Here is a 24,897-nt window from a genome sequence, read left to right on the forward strand (position 1 = left end):
AACTTCTTGTTCTGTTGAATGAGGGGTTGTTGGGCCAAGCTGTAACTTGATTCTTCACTCTTGGCAGCTCTTCAAAATTGAGAGGAAATTGCACAAATGGAAATGGCATGAGAGCCTGAAATACACTAATGTGCCTAAGTACCCCTGGGGAGGCAGAAGTTAATAAACTTTTCAAAACTCTGAGAAAATGTGCAAAACCTTCCTCCCCAAAAAACACCCATCAAGCTGATCAAATAGTTGATGGATGGTCATGCGGGGGTTTGGCCCAGCTGTAGGTTTGTCCTCAAAAACTCCGAAATCTTTGCGCCTGATGCTCGGCCATACTCAATGCAATGAAGATAGTCTTTTACTGAGAAGCAAGGAGAATGAAAAGTAAAGCAAGATGATGAATGAGGATCAAGACCAATAGACATGTAATGTGGGAGAGAGTGTGTGCATGATCTTTACCAGACAATGGCCCATGAGATGAGCAAGTAATAAGCCCTTGTTCCATGGGAGAAGGCTCTTCAAGAACAGTCAGAGGAGTGTTGGGAAAAGCCATGCACACAAGGCCTTGCAGATCCTGGCTCACAATTGTAGGACGGAAGAATGAAATTAAGAATGGGAAAAATAAAACGCCATAAAAGCCCCCAAACATGGAACGAATGTTAAAATACTTCTTATTACCTCCTCTTCTGCTTTGGAGGGGTCGAGAATCAGAGACCCTCCTCTCGTCAAGCCGCAGGATACCGAAACTGCGCAAGTTTACAAGAACAAAATGCAATCAGATATGACGGAAAGATTAAGAAGACAGTACCTGACCGTTGACAGACCTGCAAGGTGCTTCAGAGGTATGCCAGCATCCATCAGGGCCATGCATGATGCATTGATTGCACACGGGAGGAGCTAAGAAACCTGATTAAGGAAATTAATTACAGTACAAAAAATTTAACTTTCCGAGAAACTATCCTGTAATTGGATGTTTAAACACGAGAAAATGAGGCTAACATCCAGTTCTCGGTCCTCGGAGTTATATTTCAACTGAGTAAAATATGTCTAAACTTTCTTGATATCTTCCACCTTCCTTTGATCAAGTTAGGAAATAGTGCCCTAGATTTATTTCACAGTGACTTCGCCAGAGATAGGCAAACACAACTGTCAAAGAGCGACACCCTGCTTAAGAGAAACTTGACAATAACCTTGACAAAATTACTTTTGAACACAATAACCTTAACACTTAAACGTGGATACAGCTCCACTATCACCGATAACCTGCAAAAATATAAAATAGTTCAACCAGATGATATGCAATAAGACCAACAATCTAAATGAACTTACTCATTGAGAATTTTTCCAAATGTTTAAAATTTTAATACCTTTTTTATAAGAAAAAAGCTAAAACCTTTTTTCTCAAAAAAATAATATAAAATTTTACATCTAAAAAAGAGAATACAAAATATGGTGGCGAAATTAGAGAGAGAAAGCCATCGAAAAAGGTTTGTCAATGAAACATGATTTTCTGAAAGAATTCACGATGAAACATGATGTAGGACCTTGCGTTGACTTGTGTTAATATTTCACCAATGTACGAGTGACAGTAAGGTAAGAAAATAACCCCGCTAAGGAAATAAAGGCGAAAATATAAGCAAGAGCATAGTGCAAAAGAAATTTTTAAAAATCAGAAAAACTACACTTCACCTGAAGTATCACAGAAATCGTGGTGTTTGGATGAATCGTTAAAATGCATATACTCTGGAGGGTTCTTCTCAAAATCATTTCATACTCTTTTTCTACTTTACCTGAAAAGTAATGCAAATTATAAATAAGAATCACAGGTGTATTTGATCAACCACGAAATTCAATATCTGATTCTTTTCCTTTTCGTGAAACGAATTGATTCACCAAGTCTTACGACCAATTTCCACTGATATTTAAATTCATCGAAGATACAACTTCAATAATTGGAAAGAGAGAGAAAGAAAGAGAGAGGTAGAAAAGGAAAAGAGAAGGATGAAGAGATAGAGAGAAAAGGAGAGAGAAAGAGAGAGGAAGAGGTAAAAAGGGTAGAGAAAGATGAAGAGATAACGAGAGATAGAGGAGAGAGAAAGGACAGAGGGGAGACGGAGAGAGGGGAGAAAGAGAGATAAAGAGATAGAGAGAGAGATATGAAGATAAAGAAAGATAGAAAGAGAAAGACAAAGAGAGAGAGAGATATGAAGATAAAGAAAGATAGAAAGAGAAAGAGAAAGACAAAGAGAGAGAGAGAGAGAGATATTAAGATAACGAAAGATAGAAAGAGAAAGACAAAGAGAGAGAGAAATATTAAGATAAAGAAAGATAGAAAGAGAAAAAGAGAGAGAGAGAGATATGAAGATAAAGAAAGATAGAAAGAGAAAGAGAAAGAGAGAGAGATATAAAGATAAAGAAAGATAGAAAGAGAAAGAGAAAGAGAGAGAGATATATAAAGATAAAGAAAGATGGAAAGAGAAAGACAAAGAGAGAGAGAGATATGAAGATAAAGAAAGATAGAAAGAGAAAGACAAAGAGAGAGAGAGAGATATGAAGATAAAGAAAGATAGAAAGAGAAAGACAAAGAGAGAGAGAGAGATATGAAGATAAAGAAAGATAGAAAGAGAGAGAGAGATATAACGGTAAAGAAAGATAGAAAGAGAAAGCGAGAGAGATATAACGATAAAGAGAGATAGAAAGAGAGCGAGAGAGAGAGAGAGAGAGAGAGGGAGGGAGGGAGGGAGATCAAGGAAAAAAGATCCAGAAAGGTGAAGGATGTCAGGAGAAGAAGAGAGAGGGAGTGGGACCAAGACACACTTCCCGGGTAGAGTTTTTCTCTCGTTCCTTCCCCAGATCCAGACTCTAATTATAAAATATAAACAGTCGCAAACTTAAATGACGATAGTTCCTCTTCCGCGCTCAATAGGCCAAAACTATAACTCATTAACAAGTGGAACAGAAAAACACAAAATATGGAATCTTTCACTGCTATAGAACTGTTTAAAAAAATTCACAAGCGCGGGCAACGAGCTATAGTTTCGAAATGAAGCAGAAAAATCAACCAACATGATAGCTGCAAACTCACCAATCTGTCCAGTTTTCGGCTTCCAAACAACATCGATCGATGATTTCTCAGGATTATCCCCCTTCCTCACCCCGGCTTTCGGCCCATAAACCGCAGCCAACACGATGGTGTCCCCTGATTATACACTAAAACGATTAAAACAGCTAAAACAGCAACGATACACAAGAATTCCCATCGCACAGCGAAGAACAAGAAAATAAGAAAAAGGGTATAGAGAAAAAAGCCTGATTTTTTACCTTGCGACCACTGCGCAGAGCCATGAGCCCGGTGGAGCAGGTTTCGAGTACATCCAAGAGGCCTTAACTGCGTACAAGTGCGACCATCCGCCCTAACTTCCTCTGCAGTTCCCATATCTCTTCTCTCCCAACCTCACTAGATTTACCCTCTTGAGAAAATGTCAGCTCAATTGTACATTGGGGCCACTTACAACATTTGTCCACTTAAAAAGGAATAGAAGAGCAGTATGAATATAGTTGGGTTAATAGCACGGTACATCCCAAACTATGTCCAAAATCTGCGAGTTAACCTTATCTTTTTTTTTGGCACGGTATATCCCAAACTCACTAAGTCAACTGAGATATATCCCGGTGATGACGTGGAGTCCATCGTGGCTGCCAGGTGGATCTCCGTCCAGATTTTTACCTGGCGGAACCCACCTGGCAGCCACGCTGGATTCCACATCATCACTGTGATATGTCTACCTGCCAAGGGTTTAACTTAAAAAGAGAGAGAGAGAGAGAGTGAAGGAGAGAGAGAGGCGTGCTTGAGAGAGAGAGAGGTTTTAGAGAGAGAAAGAGAGGTGTTCTAGAGAGAGAGGCGTTGTTCTCTAGAACACCTCTCTTTCTCTCTCTAGAAAGAGAGAGTGAGAGAGAAGGAGAGAGAGGTTCTAGAGAGAGAAAGAGAGGTGTTCTAGAGAACAATACCTCTCTCTCTAGAACACCTCTCTTTCTCTCTCTTGAACCTCTCTCTCTCTAGCACGCCTCTCTCTCTCCCTCTCCCTCTCTAGAATGCCTCTTTCTCTTATCAGAAAACCCTTGGCAGGTTCTAGAGAGAGAAAGAGAGGTGTTCTAGAGAGAGAAAGATAAGTGTTCTAGAGAAAGAAAGAGAGGTGTTCTAGAGAACAACGCCTCTCTCTCCTCTCTCTCAAGCACGCCTCTCTCTCCTTCACTCTCTCTCTAGAATGCCTCTCTCTCCTTCACTCTCTCTCCAGAATGCCTCTCTCTCCTTCACTCTCTCTCTAGAATGCCTCTCTCTCTCTCTCTCTCTTTAAGTTAAACCCTTGGCAGGTAGACATCACGGTGATGACGTGGAATCCAGCATGGCTGCCAGGTGGGTTCCACCAGGTAAAAATCTGGCCGGAGATCCACCTGGCAACCACGATGGACTCCACGTCATCACCGGGATATATCTCAGTCGACTTAGTGAGTTTGGGATATACCGTGCCAAAAAAAGCTAAGGTTAACTCGCAAATTTTGGACGTAGTTTGGGATGTACCGTGCTATTAACCCAATATAGTTCACCGAGGCGGATGGGACGGTAATTTCGTCCGTGGACGAACAAATCGTCCCGTCCCGGAGTTCGGAATATTGACAAGACGAAGAATCATCCTCTGATCCCCAAATGATACAATTATTTCGTCCATGGACGACATACAGAATGGTTTCTGCATCTTGCCAGAGTCATGTATCGGCATGAGATATCTAGCTGGAATTCGACACGCGTTGTGCCCCGTGGCAAATTCTGAGTGGCCTAATAAACTGTTTTGACCCGGATGTGAGACGGGACGAAAAGGTGTTGGACGGGACAGTATTTGGACAGGACGGGACATGGAAAAAAATATGAGGGATGGGACGAACTCTTTGAGGAACAATTTGGATGAACTTCTAAAAAATTGGAATGTAGGACGGGATGACCTTCGTCCCATCCTGTCCTTCGTCCCCGTCCTTGATGATTGTGTAATGTAAATATGAATGAAGATATGTCTGATAATCTAACACCCTCCTGCAAGTTGGGTATGGATGTTATGTGCGCCTAACTTGGACATCAACTTCTGGAACTGGGGGCCTGGTAGTCCTTTCATAAGTATGTCAGCTGCTTGTTCAGATACTCCGTGTACGTAGGAAAAATAATGCCTCATAAATCTTCTCCTAGATAAATTGACAATCAATATCCATTTGGTTGGTTCTATCATGTTGGATTGGATTTTTGGCAAGAGCAAATGCTGACTGATTGTCACAGACGTACTTACCATCAAACCTAGACGTATTTAGGTCGTCCAGTATGCTCTTTATCCAGAGAGATTTACTGATTCCATGAGCCATGGCATGAAATTCAGCTTTGACACTTGATCTGGAAACAACTGTCTGCTTCTTATTGCATCAAGTGATAAGACTACTAAGAGTAAAGGAGGAATATCCTGAGGTAGACCTTCGACCTATGACTGAGTTGGCATGATCTGCATCAGTGTATATATCCATTGGTGTACCCCATGTTCAAGTAAATAAAAGGCCATAACTGATAGTGTTCTTTAAATATGCGGGTACCCGGTTGGCTGCTTTCAAATAGTTCTCATGCGACTTTTTCATAAATTGACAAAGAGAGCTGATTGCATAAGATAGATCTGGGTGAGTGGGGTTTAGATAAATTAACCTTCCAACCAATGTCTGGAAAAAAACATTTATGAACAAGAGCAGTGTATGTACCAGCTTCAAGTTACACATTAATATCTATTGGAGTAATTATTGGTTTAAAGCTAAGCATACACCATATCCTTGTGCATGTCCAAGATATATTTGTGCTAAGAAATAAAGATGCCATAGAGTGAGCCACCTCAATGCCCAAAAAAACTTCATGGTGCCCAAAGATCTAATGTCAATTTTTTGCGCCAATTCCTACTGTTTGTCTTAATCTATTATTCATCATTCATTAGTGATAAGAATATCATCTACATAGACAATGAGAACTTTCAGTCCATATGGCTGACAATGTTTAAAAAAAGTCGTGTGATCTCCATTGCTATATTTGAAACCACATATTATTCATTGCTTGAGTAAACTTCATAAACAACACTTTTGGAGACTTTTTAAGTCAACACAAGACTCTGTGCAGTTTGTAGCTCATATTTGGAGAATCCTCAAGTTGGAACACATGAGGAATTGACATATATATGTCCTGTTCTCAATATCCATGCATAAACACATTCTTAATGTCCAATATAGCAAGTGAAATTAGGATCCTTTCGAAGTTGAACCATGTTGGGAAGGGAAAAGTCTCAATGAGGATCCTTACTATCCCAATTCAGCTTTGTAGCCCTTGGCTATGAGTCTGCCTTATACCTTTCCAAAGCTCCATGTGCATCAAATTAGTAAGTAAACCCATTGACATCCAACCACCTTCTTCCTCAAAGGGATTAAAACTGACTATCACATATTATTATTTTCCCATGCCACATATTATTATATTGAAAAACAAGGTAAAATCAGACGAACTTCTAGGCATGGAACTAGAGAATGTGTCAGAACTCATATGAACAACAAAGGACTACCACTATTCCAATGGAGCTGTCAGCGCTGATTTCAACAGGTCCCCCGATAAGAGACATTATACTAAAGCTAGCGTGTAACCTAGGGAATGGAATGTCACACATCACGCTATTCACCGCAATCACATAGGCGTGACAGATGTCGTGAAAAAATATTGGTGATGGGGATGTGACAGTAATGGAGGGCCTCAAACAGGTGACATGAAGGGAAGCCATCATAGATGAGAGTGGTGATATATTTTAAAATGACGAAAGAGAGAGAAGAAGAAGAGAAAGAAAGATAGAGAGAGAGAGATATAAGAGCAAGAAAGACCAAGAGAGAGGAGACAAATAGAGACTGAGAGAGATAAGAGGGAGAGAAAGAGACCCAGACAGAGGAGAGAAAGAGAGACTGAGAGAGATAAGAGAGGGAGAGAGAGAGAGAAAAAGAGAGACTGAGAGACTTGTAAAAAAAGTTCATATAACTTTACACCCTGTATGATGGGGATGTCGTCTGGTTAAAGGATGAGGACTAGAAGTGAGGGCACATGACGTGTGATGCAAGTGCGATGGATTTTTTCAAAACCCTAGGTCATGTGACAGGTGTGATAGGTAGGAGATGTGATGAACTATATGTCACAATTCTCTACATCACAATTTTAATCCATGCCATCATGTCTGAAATGTATGTGAGGATAAAGATATTGACTTCATGTAGACGGTGGTGGATCTAATCTCCTATAAACACTCGTCGTCAAGTAGCCCATAAGATTGTATGTTTGATGCAACTCATTGACAGGTCGATAATTTATGATGTGCTCATGAAATTGATGAGAGTCTTCAAGTCTAAAACATTAGTTTATGTCCTTACAAACGATGCCGATTTCGATGATGGGATACGATTAAAAAGTTGAAGTGAAGAGTTCACTATGACATGGTTCAATGTTAACACATCATCAATGAGCTGTAGGCTATTGAGGTAGCATAAAGACATAGAACCTAAGACCATGTAACACTATATGATGGTTGTTTAAAGAGTAGAATAGGACTTATAGATGTGCAATCCCAGGAGTCTATTCAAAGCTCACGCGGTTGAGGGATCTTCTACGTATGATGATATGCTGGAGATGATTGAAATAAAAAGAGAGTGATAGCTACTAGGAGAATGGTTCGCTGTTCAGTTTATTGTTGATCTTGTGATTCAATTCCTTCATGACTCGAACTTAACTTACTTAAAAATGTCAAAGGTGAACTTTTACAAGGTAACATCCTGAGACACCTTATTTGGTATGATCAATAGGAAGGTGTTCCATGTCCTTCAGATGGAAAAAGGAACAAATATTTATACTATGGTCTGAAACGCCACTAGAAGAGGAACTATGCATGGTAACTCGTTAATATTGCTTAGAGCAAGTTGAAACATATGATGTTTTAATTACTTAACATGTCAAAGATAGTTGAGGAAAAGGAAACATGAAGTTGAGGTTAGGAAGTATTGTAAAGGTTACGATGATCATTATTTTAGATAGTGAACCTCAATTTTCACTTTGGAGATATGGTATCTTTGTAATATAATCAAGTTCCTATCATGAAAAACAACATCACATCTATTATGAACAGATTAGTCGATACATGGGGATGTATGTTTCTACATACCTGAAAGAGTACTAAAAATTTTCGATGAGATCAAAGAGAATAATACTTGAGTATGGAGTTCACATAGTTCATGCATGAAAATGTTACCTATCACAACTTAGCCATCCACTTACTTATGAGATGAATGGTTCATCAAACAGATAGATTCAAAGTGTATTGGACATAGTGGAGTTCATGACGAGAAAGTTAAGATTTCTAATGAACCCATGTGTACATTCACTCATTGCAGTTGCATGAATGCTGAAATTGTTAACCATTTAATCTGTGAATTCTATTCCATAAGAGTTGTGGAAAGAGAATGAAGCCCAATTTTATGAATGAAAAGTCTAGCCCATAATATGAGGATCGACTCAGATAAGATGGAGTTGAGGACTATGAGATATGTATTTTATGGATATCCAAATTGAAATTTTTGGATTCTACTTTTACCATCCTAAGGAGAAAAAGTACTTTGTTAGTTAAATATTGTCTTGTTGAAAGACACATATCTTCTATAAGAAGATAGCGGGAGCAAAATTAGTCTCAGAAGGAATTCCAGATCTATAAATATCATAACCTCATTGGATGAGGAGTTATCCCTAAATTTGTTCAGAAAAATACTAAAGAAGTTCAAATGTTAGGTAGAAGGGACTAGATAACTCGATCATAATGTTGGACATCATGATTTTGAGTGAATGTCAAAACACTCTATCTAAGAGATGGTGATCTCTAACGTATGAAGAGGCCATTCTAACTTTTGGAATGAGCGAGAACATATAGATTCTGGAATTTGGTCCACACATCTCAACCAAGTTTTGAACTTGGTCAACACTCTAAGGGTATGGTACCCATTATGATTAAGTGAATATTTTGATAAGGATTATGTGCTGATGGACAAATTGAAATTGTTAAAAGGAAAAGTTCACAGAGGAAGGGTTAGCACTACCTATTATGATACAATCCACCAGAATCGTTCTCGTCATAGAAGCACACTATCATTATGGAATCAAGAAATGGATGAAGGTATATTTGATACCACCTAAAATTATTCATCCAAGTGTGCAAGCTGCCAGAATCCAACTATGGATTGAAGTAGACATTCTGAAGTTATAATATGAGTTTTGATAGAGTGATCAAATCTCATGTCTTCATTTAGAATGAAGACCAAGTCATGCAAGTATACATGACGACCAATGGGAGAACAAATATAATCATGATTATCATATTATTTATGTAGAATAAATTATACTCATTGAGAATGATGTAAGAATGTTATACTCGATTAAGGAATGACTGTCAAATATCTTCTCCATGAAGGGATTTTTGAGAAGTAACCTATGTATTGAGAATACCGATCCATAGAGATAGGTCAATAAGGTTACCACTGCTCTCCAAATCCATAAACGTAGATATCATCACCAAAAGGAGTTTTGGGATGGGGAATTCTGAGAGAGGTTCATTGTGCCATGACAATAAGATTAATCACGCATATCATTCTATGTGCAAAGCCTAAAGTGGCTTAAGCTCTAACTATTATGAGCATTAAAACAATATGAGATATGTTCTTGATGTCGTACGAAGACAAAAAAAAGTGTTTGAGCTCATGGACAAGATGGATTTAATCTCAAGGGTTACATAAATCGAGTTTTCAAAGAGATTAAAATGATAGAAAGTCTATATTTGAAGTTATACTCTATTTTATGGAAGTATAACCTATTGAAAAGTTTTCAAGAAGGTCAAGTTAAAACTTGACGACGAGATTGGAGTACATCATTGTAGTTGATGTTTTCAAAATAAGAAAGAGTGATTGAAATGTTCATCACTAACCCTGGATTCATACTTGATCAAAAATCTATTCCATTGTTGTGTGACACCAATGGTTCTAGTGCACAAGTGAAATATTCTAGGTCTCATCTGAAGTTGGTGAACTTATTAAGACACTTCACATGATTAAGAAGACCATCTTTAGTAGGAGATTACATAATGGACGTGTTCCATTGAACGACATTGTAGCAGATCCATAGGTGAAGCGATTAGCTCAATGTATTTTGAGTATCACTCCTAAACAACGGATTTGTTCACTAAGAGTGATTGGCTTTTGTCCAAGCATGAGATTGATGGAAATATATGTGGCTGGCAAGCCAATCACACATTCCACATCTTGTTCTATGTTCATTAATAGAAAATATTCATTATAGAGCACGCGTGATGCTTATAATGAAGTCCATGAATGCATGATCGGACTTAGTGAATTATGATGAGATCATAATATGGAGATCACTAGTTTTCAAGCATGTGTTCTAAATATTTCTATTTGAAGGATACGAGAGAAGGACATCGAAGTGTCCAGATAGAATAATACTATCTAGGCTCACTCAGAAGATGATTATGCCTGATCCCCTAGCTAGGAGACACTAAGGATAGATAGTGGGTGCTCTTTAGTGGAAAAAGTTCACTGAATTGATCCGAACGAATCGCTGAATGGTATTATACCAAACTGTCAATCAGGTTGTTTCATATCAAGTTGTGTAAGTGGTCCTTAGACCTGAGACACCAAAGACGTCTTGTGGACATACGGTTGCACTTTGGCTATGGCCAACAAGTCTCTAATCATGGGATTCTAAACGGTCTTAGTTTGGGTACACCAAGAATTTCATGATGATGATTGAGTGGTCAAGATGGGATCATCCACCCTCGGTATAAGAGGTGATATCTCAAGGAAGACTATGCGATGAAGTCCTTGGCCAAGGTAGTGAAATATCTGAGAAGAGTTCTCCGATGATTTCCAAATGCATCAATACTAACTCGGATGACCGATTAGGGTTTGACAATTTATCATACCCTAAGCCGTCCAAAGAGCGTCAAGTGGATGAGGAATTATACATACGCATTAACCGATAACGAACAAGTTCAATGAGTTAGTTGATACACCCTCCTTTGTATCTTCTACAACACGAGGTGTAGCTTGGCACTTCATGTTGGAGACTTGACCTTTTGATTGGGTTAAATCAATCCGACATTAATTAATATATATGATGATATAGTTAATTGAATTAGAAGGTCAATAAAGGTTATTGGGCCGCTGGAGTCGTTAACTAGACTGATACATGGGCCTAGAGGGTCACATGCAAATGGTCTTTTGGACGTCAGAAGATATACGTAAGTTTTGGAGGTTTTTATGAAAAATACCCACTAAGTATAAATAGGAGAAAGGCCCTGAACGAAATTCACACATGCCAGAATTGTTCGAGGGCCTTTCCCCTTCTTATCCCTTCTCCCCACACCCTCTCTCCATCCTCGATGTGGTCGGGATGACGTAATAACGACGATGGAGATTGAATAGGGCTTGTTAATAAGGAGGAGGAGATTCAATGTGCCGAAGATCGCGGGGATACGTCTAGAGGCTGCATACTTGAGAAACTTGACTCATCTCGCTCCGGGATCCAAGAAATCATGGATGCAATACGTGCAAAGGTACTTCGTTTCATGATTTTATTGATGCCATATGATTTCGCAAAAGTCTTCGACTGCGTGTCGTTTTAATTTTTTTTATTCGGATTTAGGCCTATAGAACCCAACACACAAGACATGACTCAAGGTTGTTGGAGACCTATCCAAGTGGTTGAAATTTTCGTGTGGTGTGGGTCCTCTTTGGTCATTACTGAGCATTAACCGCGTACACAATGGTCAACTTCCATATAATCAACCAGTACTATCAGTGATCACTCAGACCCGGTCAACGATCACTTAGACCAAGTCAATAGCCGACTTTAGCCCACTCAATGGATCGATGATCAACTCTGACTCGGTTAGTAGTCACTCTTGCACTGTGAAAGGTCACTCCCCATCCAATCATTTCTGACCCAATCAATGATCAACTCTAACATAGTCAATGGTCAACTTTTATCCCTGTAAATGGTTAATGGCTATGATCGATCACTGGTCAACATATGTGACCCTAGTCAACGATCAATCTCTTCCACCCAGTCAACTATCTATCTCAACCGGTCAATAGTTTGCCTAGTTATTATCAACTGTAGTCCAACAACCAGGTCATATCTTTACGTTATTTTGTAAGGTGTTTTATTTATTTTAGTCATTCCTCATATGCTTTCACTAGTGTCATCACGTTAGATTTGCAAGAACTCAAGAGAGCAGCATTTACTAAACTGGGGCGTATTTTACACCACAGTGCTGACAGACAGTCCTCCCATCCTTAACCAAGGAACGGGGCTCTTCCATTACTCATATCCCCATAATTGGAAAATTATACGTGTCTCGTCTTTAGTCATCCTTTGGCATCATTAGTCGCCCTTCCCATGTCCATTGTAGTTGTCCTGGATCACATTCCCTAACAAGGAAGAAGTTTATCACTTTTAATTCGAATGATTCCATTATTATAAAGGTTATTCGAAGAATTCCTTTTTAGTAATTCTCTCTTTTGAATGGAAAAAAATCTCCTCTTGAACTGTGTTCAGTAGCGGACCCACGATCTGGCAAGAATCAATCCCAGATCCTGTACCTTCCTCGTCTTTCATCCGAGCCTCGTTTGATGCAACCGCAGTAAAATCGTCTCTCAGATCGGAGTTGGTAGCATGAACAATGGTTCTTTTAACCACCATGATTACCCGTCATTCATCAATTTTCATTGTTTCTACACGTGGTGGGGACCTTCACTCCGGGGAGAGAGGAGCCACCGCCTAACTCTTACCCTTCTGCGGGTGATCCAATGCAGTGCCTCTGCAGTGCTGCGAGGGAGCAAGAACAGTGTACTGAAGAGAGCAAGCTCGAGCTCTCTCTACTTTCGCGGTCTTGGTAAGCGTTTCCCCTATTTCTTTTGAGAATTTTTAGCGCAGGCATTGTGCTGTAGATTAGAGATTAGAGAATCTCTGCTGGGTTTTTGCCCGACTGAGGGATCGACTCCATTTCGTTCTGTAAACTGGCTGACGCTGATTTAAGCTCCCGATCCGTCGTTTCTGCTCAGTAATGCAGTCTTTGTCGATCAAATTGGTCGCTCGGGTTTGCATTTTTATGGGTTTCTGTTCTTTTTGAAAGATTTTAGGGGTTTCTGTTTTCAAAGCCTTACCTCAAACTTCTCACTTCTCCTCTTGTTTTGGAAGATTTTCCCTATATAATTACTTCGGCATTCTCTGTGTGATCTCTTGATCTTTAAAACGTTGCTAATCAGCAGTTATTGTTCTCGCTCATAGTATCTTGCATCGTTAAACTTGTTCTAAACTCTGCCCCTTTTTACATTTTTCAGCATGTAAAATTCTCTGGACTTGTCCAAACTGTTCTTCAGCGGAGAGAATGGGCAAGAGTTCTTGAGGAATCTCAGCCTGAAACAGCAATATGAGAATTGTTCTGCTGAGCGGTATTCTGGCGTCCATTGTGCTCATCTTCCACACAATCACGCTGCCCCCAAGAAACTCTTTTTCTCCCGAGTTCTTCAGTTCCCAAGAAGAGGACAGTTCATCTTTTAACTTTGCGACAGTAGGCAGACTTTCCCTTCTAAGTGACTCCATCGATGCTTCCCCAGCGGATGAACAACCCTTGGAATATGATGCAGACGATGGAGATGATGTCTATGATGATCTCGACATGGCTGACGCTGATGATCCTGATGATGAATCCTCATCGGTTGATGCAAAGAGCACAATGTCCGAAGAGAAAATTCCGGAATCTTTGGCAGCTGTTGTATTCAATTCTTCTTCTGATTCCAGAGCTCAGGATGCAAATTTGGAAAATGCCAGCCAGATCAATTATACTGATCATGGTTTTTTGAAATTACCTACCTCCATAAACAATACCTCCCTCTCTCAGAGGGTCCCAGTGGCGAAAAGACGAGCAGTACCCACAACATCTGTGCAGGAGATGACAAATATATTGATAAAGAATTATGCTGCATACCATTCCATGGTACCCACTTCGTCTCTCTTAAATGATAATGAAAAGTAGGTTCAGCAAGTCCTGGTGAGGTTGGCTTTGGTTGACAGACAGGTCAACTATCATTAATGCCCATCATCATCAACCATCAGAGGTGGCCTGATTAGCCTCAATAGTCTGATAGAACCCTGCTAGTTTCTATTGTGATGCCGATGGGGGAGAGAGGGAGCCTCCAGGAAGTAGTGCGTCTCCTAAGCTTTGCCCTGAGGGAGAGGGGGGATGGGGAGACACTAACATACTTTAGATTTACTTCTTCTGCACAACCCTCTCGCAAATTGAGGGCTGTTCTAGCTGCAAAATGACCAAAACGCCCTCATTGGGCTAACATGGCAATGGCTGTATAGGTTGTAGCAACGTTAACTGTCAGAGGTGACCGCACCAACACCATTGTCATCATCATAGTCAACCACCCTAAAATTAATCAACCGCATTATCATCTTCAAGGTCAACTACAGTCAATGATGTTGGCGATGACGTTGATTGAGTACCAAACGTGATCGATAGTATTTTTGTTTTCTGTCGTACTCCTCAGTTTCCTCCTATTTTTTTCAGAGACCACTCTGGCATTCACCACGTGATCAAGAGCTTGTGGCCGTGAAGAAAGAGATCGAGAAGGCACCCCCGGTCAAGCATGATGAGCAGCTTTATCTGCCTGCTTTCCGAAATTTTTCTAGGTTCATAAGGTTAGTCGACCAAAATTCAGCACAACAGCTTTATGAAAGGCCTCCTGCTTACTTTTACGACAATGGATACTTTTAGACCATTCATTTGAAGCTAAAATTCAGTGTCATATATTTTTTATATGTTCTATTCTTATTTTACTCAATCTTTCCATTGGCTTCTTCTACTACCCATCTTGGAGAAGAGCGCTGAATTTCTACAGCAACCAGAAATAATATACATAACTAATCTATTTAATTCCATATCTTCCATATTGATAATTATTTAGTTGTCTATAAAGATAATTGTACACACAAACGATCTGTTTAGTTAGAAAGATGTCAGGTTCAAATATGCTTGAATTATTATTATTATTATTTTGAGCAAAAAATATGCTTGAATTATCCTTCATGTAGGAGCTATCAGCTGATGGAGAGGACACTCAAAGTCTACGTTTACAGTGAGGGGAAGAAGCCCATATTCCACCAGCCGATACTGAAGGGTATCTATGCATCTGAAGGATGGTTCATGAAGCTAATGGAGAGTAGCCGGAAGTTTCTTGTTCGGGATCCACGCCGGGCCCATCTTTTCTACTTGCCCTTTAGCTCCCGCCACCTCCAGTTTGTGTCCTACGTTCCTGGGTCCCACAACAGAACATCTCTGCGCGTGTTCCTGCAACAGTATGTCACCTCCATCGCCTCAAAGTACCCCTTCTGGAACCGCACCGGTGGATCTGATCATTTTCTTGTCGCCTGCCACGATTGGGTGAGCAAAAATTCTCAGAAAAGCCTAGTCATGGACTGTAAAACCCTCATCTTTTGATGTCAAATCTCATGTTGCAACATCTAACCCTCATTGCGTAACGTGAAATCCTCATCTTGTAACGTCAAACCCTCATTTTTTAGCATAAAAGTCGCATCTTCTCAGGTGAAACTCATGTTTTCACGAAAAAGTCTTCAGCTTTTAATATTAATGTTTGGTCTTATGACGTAAAAATATCATCTCTTGACATAAAGACTCATCATTTGACCTAAGAACTTTATCTTTATTAGTAAACTATATTTTTTTACTGTTAAAACGTCGTCTTTGGACGTAATAACCTCATCTTTGGATGTGAAACTCACTTATTTTTTACGGATCGGTTCTACTTCGGAAATTATGCAGGCACCATACGAGACCATACACACCATGGGTAAGTCATTCAGGGCGCTCTGCAATGCAGACCTGGCCAATGGCTTCAGACTGGGCCGAGATGTGTCCCTGCCAGAGACGTACGTCCGGTCGGCACGCGAGCCGCAGAGGGACTTGGGCGGTGCCCCCGCTGACGGCCGCCCCATCCTCGTCTTCTATGCGGGAAATCTCCATGGCTATCTCCGCCCCATCATCCTTCAGCACTGGGAGAACAAGGACCCAGATATGAGGATCCTTGGCCCCATGCCGCATGGTGTCCAAAGCAAGATGACATACATAGAGCACATGAAGAAGAGCAAGTTCTGCCTATGCCCTCGTGGGTATGAAGTGAACAGCCCCAGAATTGTGGAGGCCATCTTCTACGAGTGTGTGCCTGTTATCATCTCCGATAACTATGTGCCACCCTTCTTCGAGGTGCTCGACTGGTCTGCCTTCTCTGTCTTCATCGAGGAGAAGCAAGTTCCGTACCTGAAGCAGATCTTATTGGACATCTCCGAGGACAAGTTCCAAGCTTTGCAGCTAGGCGTGAGGCGGGTGCAGCGGCATTTTCTGTGGCACAGTGCTCCCGTCAAGTATGATCTCTTCCACATGACCCTCCACTCCATCTGGTACAACCGGGTGATGAACGCCAGGGTCAGGTGAGTTGACCCCTCTGTAAATGAAAATAAAAGGTTTAATTTGTAGAATAAGACTTGGGCTTCGTGTTTGACTTCTCTCTCCTTGATTTGGACACCTTTGGTCAACGGAGTTCAATGATGGAGGCTCCAGGTGGAGCGGAAAATTCTTTTTGCAGTTACTTTTAATGTTGCCAACATTAGAGCAATGTGATCTGACCCACAACATAAAATATTATTTTCTGGGAGCAAGACTGGGCCCTCAAGTTTGGGCTTTGGGTTTGACTTTTTTTATGAACTCAGTTTTAGGGTTCTAGCATTTGCCTCTACAGAGAACTAATTCTTGTAGATGATTTTGTAGGAAAGGGAAAGAACATATTAAAATAAAGGGTTAATAGCACGGTATGTCCCAAACTTTTTCGAAAATCTGAGATATAACCCAAACTTTTTTTTTGGCACGGTATATCCCAAACTCTCTAAGTGGATTTCGATATCCTGTTTATGACATGGAATCCACCGTGGCTGCTAGGTGGATTTCTGGCGGAATTCACCTGGGCGGAATCCACCTGGCAGCTATGGTGGATTCCACATCATAAACGGGATATGTCGAGAGAGAAATACGTTCTATTAACCCGTCGGAATCGAATCGCCCAAGAGAGAGAGGAGGCACAGAACCGAGACATAGACAGAGAGAGGGGGGAAGGTGGAGAGAGAAAGAGAGTGAGAGGGGGGGGGGAGAGAAAGGGCGTCAGATTGGTGCTGTTTATAGTGGAATCCTTGGCGGTTTATTCTTCGCTGCGGGAGTTCCACGATCTAGGGTTTGTTATGATCGTCAGGGGCTGCTTTTTGGATCTTGTTTATCAGAGAGGCTTGCTCGTCTGGGGCATCTGATTATGTCATAGTGGATTCCTTTTGGCGTGGACTTGGTTGGATCTAAATTTCTCTTTTTCTCTCCCCCACTCTCTTTCTCTCTGTCCCTCTTAATCTTCTTATTCTGCACCTCGATTTTGTTTTATTCTATGTCTTATTGTTTTAATTCTTTAAAATGTGATTCTGTTTTCCTTCTTTTACATTCTAATCTAAGGTTTGCTGTTCTCAGCGATGATGACGAGAGGATGATGATGAATCATCAGCATCCTTTTCGTTGTCACTTGTTTGCCACTAGGAGGACAAGGTTGATCATCATCCTTGTCATCTTACAGCATATGACGCAAGGATGAATACAATGGAAAGACAAGTCCACTCCACCCGCGACCACCTTCCTTGTCAATTCCTGATCTGCTTCCACTGACACCGGTCCCCAACGCTGCAAGCTTCTTGCAGCCAAATCTGGAACTTGAGATTTGACATACAATGTTGAAGAATAATATTTTGAAGAATAATATTTGACATACCAGATCACGTCACAAGACGCAGCATCCGGAACTTCAGCTGAGACTTGTTTTTGGTTCTTGCACCTACAATTCAGTCTCAGTAATTTCGTCTGAAAGAAAATGTCAGGAATGGACGGATGACAGAACAGACGGAGGATGGATATAAATTGCTGGAGTTGATGGTAAGGGATGGAATGGATGATGGATTTCATCCCCGAACCTAACTCCAGTATGTCCTAAATTGTGATGTTAGTGGATGGAAGAGGACGGAACTGGGAGACAGTTCCGTCAGTCATCCAACACAGAGGGCAGTTTTGTTATGTTTCAATCTGACGGCTCGACTGACCAAATGATAGAATGGATGACGGGATGAAGGCCAGGACTGATGACTGATGACAGTAAGGAAATTATTAGACGCTGTAAATGAAAAAGATTAAGAAGGATACTAAATTCTGGAAAATTTTCCTTGAAGTTAAATCAAGTTTCTTTCTCCTTTAGGGACAGATGTGTACCACGTGACCAAGAATCCCCCCAGTACATCTCATCAAAGAGAGTAATTTAACTCAATCCCTTAACAACGTGTCGGCACTGGAACCTACATGAGAAAAACATAATAAACTAGATGATGAAGTGGAGTCATCTTTTTTTCATTTTCTACTCATATAATTGTGAAGTTTATCTACAACGGATGTTGACAATACCCAGTGCAGAAAAACCTCACAAATATTTGATTTAGGAGGGCTACCACCAATGAGTAAATAAAATGACTAAAATTCCCTGGTAAATGTTGAAGAATAATATTTGACATACCAGATCAAGTCACTAGACGTAGCATCCGGAACTTCAGCTGAGACTTGTTTTTGGTTCTTGCACCTACAATGCAGTCTCAGTAATTTCATCTGAAAGACGGTCCCTAAATCTGGAAATAGTTGATGACAAAGTGTTATAAGAATGTATAGTGTGCAGCAATCTGTACAAGGAAAGAAGGATCTCGGAAATCATATTGGCTGCTGCTTTTTGCGGACCTCGGGAGAATCATCTTCTTATGCTGGTCTGTGAGGGTGTATTGTTATGTGTTCCCATTTGATAATGTTTATCCCCATACGAGAATGTATGTGTTCCCAGCTTTTCGCTGGAAGTTGATTGGTTTAACCAGTGAATGGCCCCGATTTAGTTCTCTCACTTTGTTTTAATGGTGATGATGAATCGCTCTCTCACTTTGTTTTAATTCTGTAAAATGTAATTCTGTTTTTCTTCTTTTACATTCTAATTGAAACTTAGATTATGAAGTTTACTTTTTTAATGTTTTTTACAGCTTTTCATCTTGGGAAATGAAAATATTCAATATTGCTATTAGTTCTCCATATCTTGTGATTGATGTTGGCATTGCCCTTGATAGAAGCTAAGAGGGGGGGTGAATTAGCTTATCTACTTTTAATTTGCCTTAATTACTTTTAAAATTCCTTGGATTGTCGCTCACCTTCTTTCTCTCGAACACAAGATTTACTTGGTTCCTCGATCCGCTAGTGATCGAGTCAATCCAAGGCCCCCCTTCGAGTCCTAATTAGGACTCAGGATAACCTTACTAAGGATCCTCCTTTGTAAGGCACCCCAACCAAACTCACCGAGTTGCCTCTGCAGAGGAGTCTTTCGATGGTACGTCACGTCCTTGGGTGCACGAGCTTCACCCCCGAATCGCCTTCGGGTAGACCGTCACGAGCTCTTCCTCGTACGTCCACTTCCCTCGTCACCGTCACGTCCTTGGTGCCACCAACGTCACCTCCCTGCCTTCTCGATCTTCAACACCTATTCAGATTAGTGGAAGAAATGATATACCGCTCCCCGTGATTGATCAAAGGTCAATCACCGCACTCAATGATGTATGAATGATCAAATGCACTAAGATTCAAAGTGTGATATCAAGATCAATTCTGAAAATCTGTCTCAGAAGTACTTTCAAGATCAAACAAATCAATTCCTCTTAATCGCTTTCAAAAATAATATCAATCCCTTCACTATCCTTCACAAAATCTCATAAAAATCACCACTAACTCAATGATTGTGGAGGAAACTATTACCCTATTCAGTAAATGAATGAGTGATGAAAATGAAAAACTTCCCTTGAGAGTAGAGAAGCACAAGCACACTGATTGCAAGGGAAGAACTTCACAAGAGGGAGCACTTTCTTCTTCAAAGAGGAGCTCAAGAGAGATGGTTTTCCCAGTCAGATACCTCGACCCTTGCTCTGAAGGGGTATTTATAGTGCTAGAGGGGTAAATTATATTTTTTTGAGAATTTCAAAAAAATTCGAGCTCAAAAGGAGCTGTAATTAATTTTTTATGATTCTTCAAAGTTTTATAGAAAGTTTCCTTAATTAAAAAATTAATTATAGTAATTAGTGCTAATTAAAGTAGTTAGGTTTAATATAGGAATTCCAAAAGTCGGAAAAAATATGATTTTTAGAAATAACAAATGAATTTTGGAAAGTCAACCGTTGGACCCGACCTTTGGAATAAATCGAATCTCCTAATTCGATTTATTGGGTCCAAAGTAAGTTAAATATACAAATTTTATTTCTATATTAAAGTGCACATGTGGCGCACTGGTAAAGAGCCACATTGCCGGGGCCGGAGGTCGCAGGTTCGACTCCCGCCCGCCCCGTTTTTATTTTTTATTTATTTTTTATTCTATTTAAACTTTTCTATTGCGGACCCAACCGCGGACTTAACTGGTTAAGTCTGCCCGTCGGGTCCGCCACTAAGGCTAATGGGCTCCGCCCATTTAGGCCTTATTGGGCCCTTTATAACCCAAAATAAATAAATAAAAATGATTAAAAAACCATTTCTCATTCAATAAAAATTCTTTTAATTTCTTTATTTTTTGACATTTTAAAATATTTTTTAAAATATAAATCAATGCTTTAAAGACACTTTAAAACCTAAAACACCCTTTATATTATTTAAAACATTTTAAAAACATTTTCAGAATATTTAAAAAGCATTTTTAATTATACAGAAGATTTGAACAAATTATATTAAAAATTATATTAATAGCTCTTAATATTTTAAAACAAAATTTTTTTTGTTTTTTTTTTTAAAGCATTCAAAAACCTTTAAAAACCTTTAACTTCAAAGAACCTATTAATTTATAAAGTCATGATTACTATTGTAATTTAATGTACATTAAAACACAAAAACCTCAACAGCCCTCTTCGGATATTTGATATTCGTTAATTTGTTCTATTTCTTTTTATTCTAATTCTTTGAAATGTAATTCAGTTTTCCTTCTTCTACATTGTATTTCAATCTTAGAATATTAAATTTACTCATTTTTATATTTTTTTACTCTTTTTCAACTTCACATTCCAAATCATCTTCACATTCAGAAATTAAGGTCCGACCTAACTAGACCGAGGTGGACCATGAACCAACTGGTTTGAATTTAAAGTTCAGACAGTAAGGAGTGCCTAAAACCGGACCAAATTTAAGGTCTGGTTCTTCATCGTGCAGTGGTGCTCTCCCCCACCGTGCTCCTATTAGATTGTCTCACAAGTCAAAGTGTAAAAGAATGTAAGTCTTCCCTTGATAATTTAAATATATTACACGCATCATTAGTTACTATTTTCCATTTGTTTCTTAAATAGGGCTGGTGACGAGAGAAGAGTGTTTGGTTCTGATTATGATAGTGATGCTGATTCTAAATATAGTCTATGTGAAGAAAATGAGGAAAGTGATGTGTATACAAGGGATCCCGACGGATATTCAAGCGAAGAATGGAATGATGAATTTGTTGACGGCCAGAGAAATAGAAAATAACAAGTTCAACAACAAATATCTGTTGATGGATATCATAGTGAGTATGCTGATTCAGATGATGAGGTATTAACTCCCAATGATACTGATGATGAGGGTGAAAATAGAAGGAACATATACAGGGGCAAAAGGTATGATCCGAGATGCCCCATTGAGAGGATTATATTTCAAGTAGGTATGAAATTTGAATTGCCTTCTCAATTTAGGACAACTGTGAAGGACCATGCTATATGGAGTGGGTTGAACATCAGGTTTTTAATGTCTGGTGACCAAAAAGTCAAAGTTGTTTGCAAGGGAGATTGCCCATGGAAGATATATGATAGTTGGGGTGGTATGAATGAGGCTTTTGTTGTGAAAACACTAAATGATACTCATAGGTACAGTAGGGCTCTGAGGAATAGACAAGCCAATTATCATTGGATTGCAAACCACTTCTTAGAGAAAATTCGAATGAATATGAATTGAAAGGTGGTAGATATGATGCGGGAAATAAACGAACAGTTTGAAATCGTAGTTTCAAAGCATACATGTTGTAGAGCTAGATCTGCGGTGCGCAAGAAGCTTCAAGGATCTTTGGATGACCATTATCACTTGCTTCCTGCTCATGTTGCTAAGTTAAAGAAGGTCAATAGGAATGGTATTTTTGAGTTGGTGCTTGATGGAGACACTCCTGATTCTTTGGTTAGGTTTAAGAGACTCTATATATGCTTTGATTCACTAGCAAGAGGTTTTCTTGAAGGTTGTAGAAGAGTCATTGGGTTGGATGGATGTTTTTTGAAGACCGAAATGAAAGGCCAATTATTGAGTGTTGTGGGCAAGGATGGGAATAATCAAATGTTCCCTATTGCGTGGGCAGTGGTTGAAGGGAAAAATCAAGCTTCTTGGACTTGGATTATTCAACTGCTGATGGAAGATTTAGGAATTTCTGATGGTCATGGTTGGACTATTATAAGCGATCAACAAAAGGTACTTAACTAACTTATTCATAATATTTTAATTGTTTGAAGTCATATTGCTTAATGTGGAACTACTTTATTGCACTAATTGCTTGCTACTCTCTAACATTGTGTAGGGACTAAAAAATTCCGTGGCATATTTGTTACCACATGTGGAGCATAGGAATTGTGCTAGACATATTTATGCAAATTAGAAGAAGAAGGGACATTCCATTGAGATTCTGAAGAACTTATTTGGAAAGCTGTGAAGTGCACAACTCATGAAGATTTCCAGAGGATCATGAGACAGATGAGCACATTGAAACCACAAGCCGCGCATGACTTTGGAGATATAGGCATTAAGAAGTTTTGCAAGGCTTACATTTGTGAGCGGCTAAAATGTGAGGTGATTGATAACAATCTTTGTGAGTACTTCAACAATTACATCATACAGTCTAGGTCTAAACCTATCATAGACATACTGGAAGATATTAGAGGTGCAGTCATGCAGAGGATAGGTAAGAAAAGGGACTTGTTTTCTGATAGAGCTGATCAATTATGCCCTCGGATAAGGGAGTTGCTCAAAGATAACAAGTTGAAGTCTAGGACATGCACTCTTAGACATGCAGGCCAGTATCAATTTGAGGTTACAAACTTGGAAAACAGATTTGTGATTGATTTACTTACTAGAGCCTGTAGTTGCAGATATTGGGATATAAGGGGCATTCCATGCTCCCATGCTATTACTTGCATTTGCTGGATCAAGCAGGACCCTATCAATTTTGTCACTTACTGGTTGAAGAAAGATGTATACCAGCTAGCTTATAGTTATCGTATCCCACCAATGAATGGAAAAACTTGTGGAGCGAAGTTGAAGGGAACTATGTATTCCCTCCTTTCGTGAAGAAACAACCTGGAAGGCCCAAGCAAAAGAGAAGAATTGACATCAGTGAGAAAGAACTTAAAGGTCAAAGATTATCCAAGAAAGGCATGTAGATGAAGTGCTCTCTCTGCCACCAAGTTGGCCATAGTCGGAAGACATGCACCTAAACAAGGATACAAGCTATCGGCCAAGTACGGTTTGAATTTTTTGTTAAAATTTGTTTACAGGCTTCTTGGATTTTATTCAACGTAAAAGAATGAACATGTATTGATTAAATCTACAGAGATCCCCGGGAGCTACAGAACCTCCACGTATTTAAGTAGATGACGCATATCAGCCAATGATTGACATGTACAATCAAATTGCTGAAAATATAGAACAGACATCCCATTCTCAATGATTGTCTCTCTTCCCCTCTCCTTCTCTCTTTGTCTCCCTCTTCCACTCTCACTCCTTGTCGTTCTTCCTCTCTCGCCCTCTCTCTGTCTCCGTCTTCCCCTCTCCCTCTCCCTTTGACTCTCTTCCCCTCTCCTTCTCTCTTTGTCTCCCTCTTCCACTCTCAGTCTTTGTCATTCTTCCTCTCTCGCCCTCTCTCTGTCTCCGACTTCTCCTCTCGCTCTTTCTTTGACTCTCTTCCCCTCTCCTTCTCTCTTTGTCTCCCTCTTCCACTCTCACTCCTTGTCGTTCTTCCTCTCTCGCCCTCTCTCTGTCTCCGTCTTCCTCTCCCACTCTCTCTTTGACTCTTTTTCCCTCTCCTTCTCTCTTTGTCTCTCTCTTTTACTCTCACTCTCTGCCGTTCTTCCTCTCTCACCCTCTCTCTGTCTCCGTCTTCCTCTCCCGCTCTCTCTTTGACTCTCTTCCCCTCTCCTTCTCTAAGTTTCAATTATAATGTAAAATAAGGAAAATAGAATCACATTTTAAAGAATTAAAACAATAAGACATAGAATAAAACAAAATAGAGGTGCAGAATAAGAAGATTAAGAGGGACAGAGAGAAAGAGAGTGGGGGAGAGAAAAAGAGAAATTTAGATCCAACCAAGTCCATGCCAAAAGGAATCCACTACGACATAATCAGATGCCCCAGACGAGCAAGCCTCTCTGATAAACAAGATCCAAAAGGCAGCCCCTGACGACCATAACGAACCCTAGATCGCGGAACTCCCGTAGTGAAGAAGAAACCGCCAAGGATTCCACTACAAACAGCACTAATCCGATGCCCTTTCTCTCCCCCCCCTCTCACTATCTTTCTCTCTCTC

At 39.9% G+C, this 24,897-nt stretch overlaps 2 protein-coding genes across 3 annotated transcripts; one reads left to right on the forward strand and one right to left on the reverse strand.

The window, feature by feature from the left end:
* Window positions 1–70: 70 nt before the first annotated feature.
* Window positions 71–3,501, reverse strand: LOC144703555 (Ribosomal protein S5 domain 2-like superfamily protein). 2 transcript variants are annotated; one of them, XR_013581553.1, is made up of 9 exons: window positions 3,310–3,501; window positions 3,074–3,187; window positions 1,678–1,778; window positions 1,231–1,251; window positions 813–885; window positions 667–734; window positions 448–562; window positions 199–349; window positions 71–115 (listed from the first exon to the last, which is right to left on the reverse strand). XR_013581553.1 is itself a non-coding variant. In XM_078575746.1 (8 exons), exons 1-8 carry the CDS (start codon window positions 3,422–3,424, stop codon window positions 249–251), a joined length of 708 nt encoding a protein of 235 aa, XP_078431872.1. In that variant the 5' UTR covers window positions 3,425–3,500; the 3' UTR covers window positions 71–248. The 2 variants fall into 2 exon arrangements, 1 of the variants encoding a protein (XP_078431872.1); XM_078575746.1 differs by having other exon boundaries at window positions 71–349; window positions 3,310–3,500.
* Window positions 3,502–12,885: 9,384 nt separating this feature from the next.
* Window positions 12,886–16,821, forward strand: LOC144703560 (putative glycosyltransferase At3g07620). Its single transcript, XM_078575751.1, has 5 exons — window positions 12,886–13,043; window positions 13,492–14,147; window positions 14,727–14,857; window positions 15,251–15,599; window positions 15,999–16,821. The coding sequence occupies exons 2-5, from the start codon at window positions 13,581–13,583 to the stop codon at window positions 16,665–16,667; spliced, it is 1,716 nt and encodes a 571-aa protein (XP_078431877.1). The 5' UTR covers window positions 12,886–13,043; window positions 13,492–13,580; the 3' UTR covers window positions 16,668–16,821.
* The last annotated feature ends 8,076 nt before the right edge of the window (window positions 16,822–24,897 follow it).

The sequence above is a fragment of the Wolffia australiana genome, chromosome 5 (genome assembly GCF_029677425.1).
Source record: "Wolffia australiana isolate 7733 chromosome 5, ASM2967742v1".
Classification (NCBI taxonomy): Eukaryota; Viridiplantae; Streptophyta; class Magnoliopsida; order Alismatales; family Araceae; genus Wolffia; species Wolffia australiana.

Coding starts and splice junctions, on each gene's coding strand:
- LOC144703555 (XM_078575746.1), bottom strand. CDS start 3,424: ATGGGAACTGCAGAGGAAGTTAGGGCGGATGGTCGCACTTGTACGCAG. Junction 1,779..3,073: donor GCCGAAAACTGGACAGATTG/GTGAGTTTGCAG, acceptor ATTACTTTTCAG/GTAAAGTAGAAAAAGAGTAT. Junction 350..447: donor ATCTCATGGGCCATTGTCTG/GTAAAGATCATG, acceptor CTTGCTTCTCAG/TAAAAGACTATCTTCATTGC.
- LOC144703560 (XM_078575751.1), top strand. CDS start 13,581: ATGAGAATTGTTCTGCTGAGCGGTATTCTGGCGTCCATTGTGCTCATC. Junction 14,858..15,250: donor AATTTTTCTAGGTTCATAAG/GTTAGTCGACCA, acceptor TCCTTCATGTAG/GAGCTATCAGCTGATGGAGA. Junction 15,600..15,998: donor TTGTCGCCTGCCACGATTGG/GTGAGCAAAAAT, acceptor GAAATTATGCAG/GCACCATACGAGACCATACA.